The 13507-nt window shown below is 36.3% G+C and overlaps 1 protein-coding gene across 3 annotated transcripts in view; it reads right to left on the minus strand.

Moving 5' to 3' along the window:
• The window catches only part of wnk4a (WNK lysine deficient protein kinase 4a), a 143742-nt gene extending 130442 nt beyond the window's left edge, over positions 1-13300 (minus strand). For all 3 annotated transcript variants that reach the window (XM_061932134.2, XM_061932133.2, XM_061932135.2), the window contains exon 1: positions 12745-13300. In XM_061932134.2, the coding sequence (XP_061788118.1) occupies positions 12745-13170 (426 nt within the window). In that variant the 5' untranslated portion in view covers positions 13171-13300. The remainder of the gene's footprint in view (positions 1-12744) is intronic.
• Between the last annotated feature and the right edge of the window lie 207 nt (positions 13301-13507).

A 13507-nucleotide genomic window follows, 5' to 3' on the forward strand; every position in this document is an offset into this window, starting at 1 on the left:
CCTTCTGCCAGGACTCTCCCTCACTTGCAAACACATAAATCTTCTTTTACTAGCTTTTTTATTGTGCGTTCAGTCCACACCTGGCACAGGTACAGCTCACAAACACTCCAGTTGTAAGTAAGAGACAAAACATTTTGTCCAAAAGCCCCAAAAAAAGCGTCCTCCAACTGCATGACTTCAAACACTTTATAACGGGACTGAACAACTCCACGACTAGACTCTTGCCAGCTGCTCCGCCAGAGAATAAGAAGACAGTAGCAGGAGTCGGGGACGTAGTTGTCGTTCTATTTAGCATCCAAACCCCTTTAGATTGGCTTTTTTTTGTTTTTGTCTTAGATTGTCTAACCCCCAAATTCCCCACACCAGATTTGTGCGATACAGATGATATACAGTAAACGATATCAATTTGTCTGTGTCCCGCAAATATGACGACACGATGGGAGATCGGGCTTTCCGCTCCGCCGCTCCCAATCTGTGGAACGCTCTCCCTGACCACCTGAGGGCACCACAGACTGTGGATGCTTTTAAAAAAGGCTTAAAAACACTTCTTTTTAGATTGGCTTTTTTTTTTGTTGTCTTAGATTGTCTAACCCCCAAATTCCCCACACCAGATTTGTGCGATACAGATGATATAAATGATATCAATTTGTCTGTGTACCGCAAATATGACGACACAATGGGAGATCGGGCTTTCCGCTCCGCCGCTCCCAATCTGTGGAACGCTCTCCCTGACCACCTGAGGGCACCACAGACTGTGGATGCTTTTAAAAAAGGCTTAAAAACACTTCTTTTTAGATTGGCTTTTTTTTTTTTTTGTCTTAGATTGTCTAACCCCCAAATTCTCCACACCAGATTTGTGCGATACAGATGATATACAGTAAACGATATCAATTTGTCCGTGTCCCGCAAATATGACGACACAATGGGAGACCGGGCTTTCCGCTCCGCCGCTCCCAATCTGTGGAACGCTCTCCCTGACCACCTGAGGGCACCACAGACTGTGGATGCTTTTAAAAAAGGCTTAAAAACCCTTCTTTTTAAAAAAAAGCCTTTTTTTTTTTTCTTTTTTTTTTAGATATACGCATACTAGTTTTAGCTATTTGGTTGTTCTAGTTTTTATTTTTTTTTATTTTTTAGTATCTTTTTTTTTTTTTTAATACACTGTAGCACTTTGAGGTTGTTTACTCAATGTCAAGTGCTTTTTACAAATAAAATATATTATTATTATTACACTGTAGCGTCCTCACTGGCGAGCTGGCTGGCTAAACAGGGTGGCAAAGTAACGTTATCACTGGAGGAGTATTGTATCTGTTCATTATTGAATTAAAATAATTATAGTTTTGTTATTAACTATTATAGTTTTATATTATTAACAATTATAGTTTTGTTATTAACTATTATAGTTTTATATTATTAACGATTATAGTTTTGTTATTAACTATTATAGTTTTATATTATTAACAATTATAGTTTTGTTATTAACTATTATAGTTTTATATTATTAACGATTATAGTTTTGTTATTAACTATTATAGTTTTATATTATTAACAATTATAGTTTTGTTATTAACTATTATAGTTTTATATTATTAACGATTATAGTTTTGTTATTAACTATTATAGTTTTATATTATTAACAATTATAGTTTTGTTATTAACTATTATAGTTTTATATTATTAACGATTATAGTTTTGTTATTAACTATTATAGTTTTATATTATTAACAATTATAGTTTTGTTATTAACTATTATAGTTTTATATTATTAACAATTATAGTTTTGTTATTAACTATTATAGTTTTATATTATTAATGATTATAGTTTTGTTATTAACTATTATAGTTTTATATTATTAACAATTATAGTTTTGTTATTAACTATTATAGTTTTATATTATTAACGATTATAGTTTTGTTATTAACTATTATAGTTTTATATTATTAACAATTATAGTTTTGTTATTAACTATTATAGTTTTATATTATTAACGATTATAGTTTTGTTATTAACTATTATAGTTTTATATTATTAACAATTATAGTTTTGTTATTAACTATTATAGTTTTATATTATTAACGATTATAGTTTTGTTATTAACTATTATAGTTTTATATTATTAACAATTATAGTTTTGTTATTAACTATTATAGTTTTATATTATTAACAATTATAGTTTTGTTATTAACTATTATAGTTTTATATTATTAATGATTATAGTTTTGTTATTAACTATTATAGTTTTATATTATTAACAATTATAGTTTTGTTATTAACTATTATAGTTTTATATTATTAACGATTATAGTTTTGTTATTAACTATTATAGTTTTATATTATTAACAATTATAGTTTTGTTATTAACTATTATAGTTTTATATTATTAACGATTATAGTTTTGTTATTAACTATTATAGTTTTATATTATTAACAATTATAGTTTTGTTATTAACTATTATAGTTTTATATTATTAACGATTATAGTTTTGTTATTAACTATTATAGTTTTATATTATTAACAATTATAGTTTTGTTATTAACTATTATAGTTTTATATTATTAACGATTATAGTTTTGTTATTAACTATTATAGTTTTATATTATTAACAATTATAGTTTTGTTATTAACTATTATAGTTTTATATTATTAACAATTATAGTTTTGTTATTAACTATTATAGTTTTATATTATTAATGATTATAGTTTTGTTATTAACTATTATAGTTTTATATTATTAACAATTATAGTTTTGTTATTAACTATTATAGTTTTATATTATTAACGATTATAGTTTTGTTATTAACTATTATAGTTTTATATTATTAACAATTATAGTTTTGTTATTAACTATTATAGTTTTATATTATTAACAATTATAGTTTTGTTATTAACTATTATAGTTTTGTATTATTAACGATTATAGTTTTGTTATTAACTATTATAGTTGTATATTATTAACAATTATATTTTTGTTATTAACTATTATAGTTTTATATTATTAACGATTATAGTTTTGTTATTAACTATTATAGTTTTATATTATTAACGATTATAGTTTTGTTATTAACTATTATAGTTTTATATTAACAATTATAGTTTTGTTATTAACTATTATAGTTTTATATTATCAACGATTATAGTTTTGTTATTAACTATTATAGTTTTATATTATTAACGATTATAGTTTTGTTATTAACTATTATAGTTTTATATTATTAACGATTATAGTTTTGTTATTAACTATTATAGTTTTATGTTATTAACGATTATAGTTTTGTTATTAACTATTATAGTTTTATATTATTAACTACTCCTCTCTGAGCTGCCACCTTAACGTGGTAGAGGAGTTTGCGTGTCCCAATGATCCTAGGAGCTATGTTGTCCGGGGGCTTCCATGCCCCCTGGTAGGGTCTCCCAAGACAAACAGGTCCTAGGTGAGGGATCAGACAAAGAGCAGCTCGAAGACTTCTATGGAAATGCAAGAACCGAGACTCAGATTTCCCTCGCCCGGACGCGGGTCACCGGGGCCCCCCTCCGGAGCCAGGCCCGGAGTTGGGGCACGATGGCGAGCGCCTGGTGGCCGGGCCTGTCCCCATGGGGCCCGGCCGGGCACAGCCCGAAGAGGCAACGTGGGTCCCCCCTCCAATGGGCTCACCACCCATAGCAGGGGCCATAGAGGTCGGGTGCAATGTGAGCTGGGCGGTAGCCGAAGGCAGGGCACTTGGCGGTCCGATCCTCGGCTACAGAAGCTAGCTCTTGGGACGTGGAACGTCACCTCGCTGGGGGGGAAGGAGCCTGAGCTAGTGCGCGAGGTAGAGAAGTTCCGGTTGGATATAGTCGGACTCACCTCGACGCACAGCAAGGGCTCTGGAACCAGTTCTCTCGAGAGGGGCTGGACTCTCTTCCACTCTGGCGTTGCCAGCAGTGAGAGGCGACGGGCTGGGGTGGCAATTCTTGTTGCCCCCCGGCTCAGAGCCTGCATGTTGGAGTTCAACCCGGTGGACGAGAGGGTAGCTTCCCTCCGCCTTCGGGTGGGGGGACGGGTCCTGACTGTTGTTTGCGCTTACGCGCCAAACAGCAGCTCAGAGTACCCACCCTTTTTGGATTCACTCGAGGGAGTACTTGAGAGTGCTCCCCCGGGTGATTCCCTCGTTCTACTGGGGGACTTCAACGCTCATATTGGCAACGACAGTGAAACCTGGAGAGGCGTGATTGGGAAGAATGGCCGCCCGGATCTGAACCCAAGTGGTGTTTTGTTATTGGACTTTTGTGCCCGTCACGGATTGTCCATAACGAACACCATGTTCAAGCATAAGGGTGTCCATATGTGCACTTGGCACCAGGACACCCTAGGCCGCAGTTCTATGATCGACTTTGTAGTTGTGTCATCGGATTTGCGGCCTCATGTTTTGGACACTCGGGTGAAGAGAGGGGCGGAGCTTTCTACCGATCACCACCTGGTGGTGAGTTGGCTGCGATGGTGGGGGAGGATGCCGGACAGACCTGGCAGGCCCAAACGCATTGTGAGGGTTTGCTGGGAACGTCTGGCAGAGTCTCCTGTCAGAGAGAGTTTCAATTCCCACCTCCGGAAGAACTTTGAACATGTCACGAGGGAGGTGCTGGACATTGAGTCCGAGTGGACCATGTTCCGCACCTCTATTGTCGAGGCGGCTGATTGGAGCTGTGGCCGCAAGGTAGTTGGTGCCTGTCGTGGCGGTAATCCTAGAACCCGTTGGTGGACACCGGCGGTGAGGGATGCCGTCAAGCTGAAGAAGGAGTCCTATCGGGTTCTTTTGGCTCATGGGACTCCTGAGGCAGCGGACAGGTACCGACAGGCCAAGCGGTGTGCGGCTTCAGCGGTCGCGGAGGCAAAAACTCGGACATGGGAGGAGTTCGGGGAAGCCATGGAAAACGACTTCCGGACGGCTTCGAAGCGATTCTGGACCACCATCCACCGCCTCAGGAAGGGGAAGCAGTGCACTACCAACACCGTGTATGGTGCGGATGGTGTTCTGCTGACCTCGACTGCGGAAGTTGTGGATCGGTGGAGGGAATACTTCGAAGACCTCCTCAATCCCACCAACACGTCTTCCTATGAGGAAGCAGTGCCTGAGGAATCTGTGGTGGGCTCTCCTATTTCTGGGGCTGAGGTTGCTGAGGTAGTTAAAAAGCTCCTCGGTGGCAAGGCCCCGGGGGTGGATGAGATCCGCCCGGAGTTCCTTAAGGCTCTGGATGCTGTAGGGCTGTCTTGGTTGACAAGACTCTGCAGCATCGCGTGGACATCGGGGGCGGTACCTCTGGATTGGCAGACCGGGGTGGTGGTTCCTCTCTTTAAAAAGGGGAACCGGAGGGTGTGTTCTAACTATCGTGGGATCACACTCCTCAGCCTTCCCGGTAAGGTCTATTCAGGTGTACTGGAGAGGAGGCTACGCCGGATAGTCGAACTTCGGATTCAGGAGGAACAGTGTGGTTTTCGTCCTGGTCGTCGAACTGTGGACCAGCTCTATACTCTCGGCAGGGTCCTTGAGGGTGCATGGGAGTTTGCCCAACCAGTCTACATGTGCTTTGTGGACTTGGAGAAGGCATTCGACCGTGTCCCTCGGGAAGTCCTGTGGGGAGTGCTCAGAGAGTATGGGGTTTCGGACTGTCTGATTGTGGCGGTCCGCTCCCTGTATGATCAGTGTCAGAGCTTGGTTCGCATTGCCGGCAGTAAGTCGGACACGTTTCCGGTGAGGGTTGGACTCCGCCAAGGCTGCCCTTTGTCACCCATTCTGTTCATAACTTTTATGGACAGAATTTCTAGACGCAGTCAAGGCGTTGAGGGGATCCGGTTTGGTGGCTGCAGGATTAGGTCTCTGCTTTTTGCAGATGATTTGGTCCTGATGGCTTCATCTGGCCAGGATCTTCAGCTCTCACTGGATCGGTTCGCAGCTGAGTGTGAAGCGACTGGGATGAGAATCAGCACCTCCAAGTCCGAGTCCATGGTTCTCGCCCGGAAAAGGGTGGAGTGCCATCTCCGGGTTGGGGAGGAGATCTTGCCCCAAGTGGAGGAGTTCAAGTACCTCGGAGTCTTGTTCACGAGTGAGGGAAGAGTGGATCGTGAGATCGACAGGCGGATCGGTGCGGCGTCTTCAGTAATGCGGACGCTGTATCGATCCGTTGTGGTGAAGAAGGAGCTGAGCCGGAAGGCAAAGCTCTCAATTTACCGGTCGATCTACGTTCCCATCCTCACCTATGGTCATGAGCTTTGGGTTATGACCGAAAGGACAAGATCACGGGTACAAGCGGCCGAAATGAGTTTCCTCCGCCGGGTGGCGGGGCTCTCCCTTAGAGATAGGGTGAGAAGCTCTGTCATCCGGGGGGAGCTCAAAGTAAAGCCGCTGCTCCTCCGCATCGAGAGGAGCCAGATGAGGTGGTTCGGGCATCTGGTCAGGATGCCACCCGAGCGCCTCCCTAAGGAGGTGTTTAGGGCATGTCCGACCGGTAGGAGGCCACGAGGAAGACCCAGGACACGTTGGGAAGACTATGTCTCCCGGCTGGCCTGGGAACGCCTCGGGATCCCCCGGGAGGAGCTGGACGAAGTGGCTGGGGAGAGGGAAGTCTGGGCTTCCCTGCTTAGGCTGCTGCCCCCGCGACCCGACCTCGGATAAGCGGAAGAAGATGGATGGATGGATGGATGGATTATTAACTAATAAAGTTTTGTTATTAACTATTATAGTTTGTATGTTATTAACTAATAAAGTTTTGTGTTATTAACAGTGTTGGGTTAGTTACTGAAAACCAGTAACTAGTTACAGTTACTAGTTACTTTATTTCAAAAGTAACTCAGTTACTTACACCAAAAAGTAATGCGTTACTGTGAAAAGTAACTATTTAGTTACTTCTTCTACTTTTTTTTTAAAGGCTCCCATTAATGCCCTTTTAGCCTTCATTTCAGTACTGTTATTGTGTTGTTATTGTGTTGTTATTATGTTGATCAACTTGACATGCATTTGTATCACTCAACTCTGCTAAGCAATGTGCTCTACATACAACACACAAACAATGTGCTCTACATACAACACACAAACAATGTGCTCTACATACAACACACAAACAATGTGCTCTACATACAACACACAAACAATGTGCTCTACATACAACACACAAACAATGTGCTCTACATACAACACACAAACAATGTGCTCGACATACAACACACAAACAATGTGCTCTACATACAACACACAAACAATGTGCTCTACATACAACACACAAACAATGTGCTCTACATACAACACACAAACAATGTGGTCTACATACAACACACAAACAATGTGCTCTACATACAACACACAAACAATGTGCTCTACATACAACACACAAACAATGTGGTCTACATACAACACACAAACAATGTGCTCTACATACAACACACAAACAATGTGCTCTACATACAACACACAAACAATGTGCTCTACATACAACACACAAACAATGTGCTCTACATACAACACACAAACAATGTGCTCTACATACAACACACAAACAATGTGCTCTACATACAACACACAAACAATGTGCTCTACATACAACACACAAACAATGTGCTCTACATACAACACACAAACAATGTGCTCTACATACAACACACAAACAATGTGCTCTACATACAACACACAAACAATGTGCTCGACATACAACACACAAACAATGTGCTCGACATACAACACACAAACAATGTGCTCTACATACAACACACAAACAATGTGCTCTACATACAACACACAAACAATGTGCTCTACATACAACACACAAACAATGTGCTCTACATACAACACACAAACAATGTGCTCTACATACAACACACAAACAATGTGCTCTACATACAACACACAAACAATGTGCTCGACATACAACACACAAACAATGTGCTCTACATACAACACACAAACAATGTGCTCTACATACAACACACAAACAATGTGCTCTACATACAACACACAAACAATGTGGTCTACATACAACACACAAACAATGTGCTCTACATACAACACACAAACAATGTGCTCTACATACAACACACAAACAATGTGGTCTACATACAACACACAAACAATGTGCTCTACATACAACACACAAACAATGTGCTCTACATACAACACACAAACAATGTGCTCTACATACAACACACAAACAATGTGCTCTACATACAACACACAAACAATGTGCTCTACATACAACACACAAACAATGTGCTCTACATACAACACACAAACAATGTGCTCTACATACAACACACAAACAATGTGCTCTACATACAACACACAAACAATGTGCTCTACATACAACACACAAACAATGTGCTCTACATACAACACACAAACAATGTGCTCGACATACAACACACAAACAATGTGCTCGACATACAACACACAAACAATGTGCTCTACATACAACACACAAACAATGTGCTCTACATACAACACACAAACAATGTGCTCTACATACAACACACAAACAATGTGCTCTACATACAACACACAAACAATGTGCTCTACATACAACACACAAACAATGTGCTCTACATACAACACACAAACAATGTGCTCGACATACAACACACAAACAATGTGCTCTACATACAACACACAAACAATGTGCTCTACATACAACACACAAACAATGTGCTCTACATACAACACACAAACAATGTGCTCTACATACAACACACAAACAATGTGCTCTACATACAACACACAAACAATGTGCTCTACATACAACACACAAACAATGTGCTCTACATACAACACACAAACAATGTGCTCTACATACAACACACAAACAATGTGCTCTACATACAACACACAAACAATGTGCTCTACATACAACACACAAACAATGTGCTCAAATGTTTGTCGATTTTGGTATTGTTTTTCAAACCGAGGAAATAAAAGCTAATAGTCGTTTTTTTTGCACTATTGATTTGATTATACATGAAATTAAAGTGACTCATTGAATTTTGAGTTGTTGGAGTACAGGTGTGTTAAAAACGGGAATCATTTCATTTCCAAAGAATCAGTATCAGCGTTGTCATGCCGATACGGCCCCGTGCTGCCAGAGTAGATGTGAGGTGTTAGCGGCGAAAAGTTTGATCTGATGTGAGCCAGTTTAAGCGCTTTAATCGCTGCTAATGAGCTTAGAGTCGTTGGCACACTGACCCCCCCCCCCCCACATGGAAATGTCCCACACAGTATTGTGTGAGTGTAAACACCACCTCATGCCGTGTTGCTGTAAACACCACCTCATGTTGATGCAGCAGCAGCAGCCTTGGTGGAAAAGGTTTGGTTCTATTTTGTGGACTTTTTTTTTGCTGCAATTCCAAAAGTCCTCGTCAGTTTTTTAAATCCCAACAACAAGTTGGAGTCATGTTGTCCCTTTGGGGCCGACGGACCAAAAAAGAAACCTTCAAAAGCAGAAGCGACATGTCGATACCAGCGTGTACGATGTCAGTAACGACTGAAAGGCTAACGTGTTCCTAGCCCCTTCCTGCTCCGTCACTGATAAGAACACCACCTTGAAGTTTGTGTTTTGGGACAAGTTTGGGGATATTAGTTAGTTTCGGCGGTAACTAGCAATCTAACGCGTTATTTTTTTATATTCAGTAACTCAGTTAGCGTTACTACATGATGCGTTACTTTACCTTATTTTTTATGTAGTATCGGCTAGAAACAGAAGATCTGAGTGTGTTTTATTGGAGCGCTGCGGTGTCGTCCTTCTGTGTCACAAGGAAAAGAAAAGGTGTGCTCCCAGACCGTAGTCGATTAATGGGAGCCTTTAAAAAAAAGTAGAAGAAGTAACTAAATAGTTACTTTTCACAGTAACGCATTACTTTTTGGTGTAAGTAACTGAGTTACTTTTGAAATAAAGTAACTAGTAACTGAAACTAGTTACTGGTTTTCAGTAACTAACCCAACACTGTTAATAACACAAAACGTTATTAGTTAATAACATACAAACTATAATAGTTAATAACAAAACTTTATTAGTTAATAATATAAAACTATAATAGTTAATAACAAAACTATAATCGTTAATAATATAAAACTATAATAGTTAATAACAAAACTATAATCGTTAATAATATAAAACTATAATAGTTAATAACAAAACTATAATCGTTAATAATATAAAACTATAATAGTTAATAACAAAACTATAATTGTTAATAATATAAAACTATAATAGTTAATAACAAAACTATAATCGTTAATAATATAAAACTATAATAGTTAATAACAAAACTATAATTGTTAATAATATAAAACTATAATAGTTAATAACAAAACTATAATCGTTAATAATATAAAACTATAATAGTTAATAACAAAACTATAATAGTTAATAACAAAACTATAATCGTTAATAATATAAAACTATAATAGTTAATAACAAAACTATAATCGTTAATAATATAAAACTATAATAGTTAATAACAAAACTATAATTGTTAATAATATAAAACTATAATAGTTAATAACAAAACTATAATCGTTAATAATATAAAACTATAATAGTTAATAACAAAACTATAATTGTTAATAATATAAAACTATAATAGTTAATAACAAAACTATAATCGTTAATAATATAAAACTATAATAGTTAATAACAAAACTATAATCGTTAATAATATAAAACTATAATAGTTAATAACAAAACTATAATTGTTAATAATATAAAACTATAGTTAATAACAAAACTATAATTGTTAATAATATAAAACTATAATAGTTAATAACAAAATAATAATTGTTAATAATATAAAACTATAATAGTTAATAACAAAACTATAATTGTTAATAATATAAAACTATAATAGTTAATAACAAAACTATAATCGTTAATAATATAAAACTATAATAGTTAATAACAAAACTACAATCGTTGATAATATAAAACTATAATAGTTAATAACAAAACTATAATTGTTAATAATATAAAACTATAATAGTTAATAACAAAACTATAATCGTTAATAATATAAAACTATAATAGTTAATAACAAAACTATAATCGCTAATAATATAAAACTATAATAGTTAATAACAAAACTATAATCGTTAATAATATAAAACTATAATAGTTAATAACAAAACTATAATGGTTAATAATATAAAACTATAATAGTTAATAACAAAACTATAATTGTTAATAATATAAAACTATAGTTAATAACAAAACTATAATTGTTAATAATATAAAACTATAATAGTTAATAACAAAATAATAATTGTTAATAATATAAAACTATAATAGTTAATAACAAAACTATAATTGTTAATAATATAAAACTATAATGTTAATAACAAAACTATAATCGTTAATAATATAAAACTATAATAGTTAATAACAAAACTATAATCGTTGATAATATAAAACTATAATAGTTAATAACAAAACTATAATTGTTAATAATATACAACTATAATAGTTAATAACAAAACTATAATCGCTAATAATATAAAACTATAATAGTTAATAACAAAACTATAATCGCTAATAACATACAAACTATAAAAGTTAATAACAAAACTATAATCGTTAATAATATAAAACTATAATAGTTAATAACAAAACTATAATCGTTAATAATATAAAACTATAATAGTTAATAACAAAACTATAATCGTTAATAATATAAAACTATAATAGTTAATAACAAAACTATAATCGTTAATAATATAAAACTATAATAGTTAATAACAAAACTACAATCATTAATAATATAAAACTATAATAGTTAATAACAAAACTATAATCGTTAATAATATAAAACTATAATAGTTAATAACAAAATTATAATTGTTAATAATATAAAACTATAATAGTTGATAACAAAACTATAATCGTTAATAATATAAAACTATAATAGTTAATAACAAAACTATAATCGTTAATAATATAAAACTATAATAGTTAATAACAAAACTATAATGGTTAATAATATAAAACTATAATAGTTAATAACAAAACTATAATCGTTAATAATATAAAACTATAATAGTTAATAACAAAACTATAATCGTTAATAATATAAAACTATAATAGTTAATAACAAAACTACAATCATTAATAATATAAAACTATAATAGTTAATAACAAAACTATAATCGTTAATAATATAAAACTATAATAGTTAATAACAAAACTATAATTGTTAATAATATAAAACTATAATAGTTAATAACAAAACTATAATCGTTAATAATATAAAACTATAATAGTTAATAACAAAACTATAATCGCTAATAATATAAAACTATAATAGTTAATAATATAAAACTATAATAGTTAATAACAAAACTATAATCGTTAATAATATCAAACTATAATAGTTAATAACAAAACTATAATGGTTAATAATATCAAACTATAATAGTTGATAACACAATAATAGTTGAAAGGAAGAGAAGTTTAACAAGGGGTGGGAGGGAGTGGATGACGTCACAAGTGAGAACATCTACTCATTAAAACCGTATCGGCACATTCCTCTTATCTTAATACTTCTCACCTATAAACAAGTTTTAGAAGAAGAAGAAGAAGAAGAAGAAGAAGAAGAAGAAGAAGAAGAAGAAGAAGAAGAAGAAGAAGAAGAAGAAGAAGAAGAAGAAGAAGAAGAATGATATCATCCACCTGCACTCACACAGGTAACAAGTGAAGAAGAGGAAGAAGAAGAAGAAGAAGGATATGTTCATGTTCCTACCTGCAGCTCACACCAGGCCACCTCCACGGTGGTCTCTGTGTCCAGACCCTTGTAGACGTTCTTGAAGGACCCCCTGCCGATCTCGATGTTGAACTTGAGGTATCTCCCGTCGGGCGACGTGGCCACGGCCTTGGTCTCCACGTCCTCCTTCTCCTCCTCCCAGCGGGGGTCCAGGGCCACGGGAGAGGACCCCCCTTTGCCGCGGACCAGGTCGTTGTCAGAGTCCGAGCCGGACCTGGGTGCCGGCTCCCACTTATTGCCGTCGTCCTCTGGCAGGCTGAGGATGTTCTCTGCGGACCAGGACAGCGCCTTGGAGAGGACGCCCACGTCCATGCTGATCTTCTGCAGGCCGTACGAGTTCCTGCGCGCGCCATGCAGGCCCTGCGGGAAGCCGCGTCCGGGGATCTCCACCTGTGCGTGGGACATGGTGGTACGTCCTGCTCTAGACACGCACGCGCACTGGAGCCGCCATCGTCAAACGCGACAAAAGTGGACTTTTAACTACTTGGGCTGCGCGTAAAAGCTGCGCGTAAAAGTTAACGCATCGTCGCGCAGGGAAATAGTCGCGAGTTTGGTCCCACAGCACACGCGCAGGAGATGTGGACGTGTGGGCGGAGTCACTGCAGTGTCATGCGCTGGCTCCGCCCACTCGCCACGCCCCCTGTTGGGGCTTCATAAGGTGGAAGCGACACCTGGAGGCAGCAAACACAAACACAAGTCCTATTTCAGATGAAAAGTCATAATTATGAGATGAGAAAGAGGA

Source organism: Nerophis lumbriciformis, linkage group LG39 (assembly GCF_033978685.3).
Source record: "Nerophis lumbriciformis linkage group LG39, RoL_Nlum_v2.1, whole genome shotgun sequence".
Lineage (NCBI taxonomy): Eukaryota > Metazoa > Chordata > Actinopteri > Syngnathiformes > Syngnathidae > Nerophis > Nerophis lumbriciformis.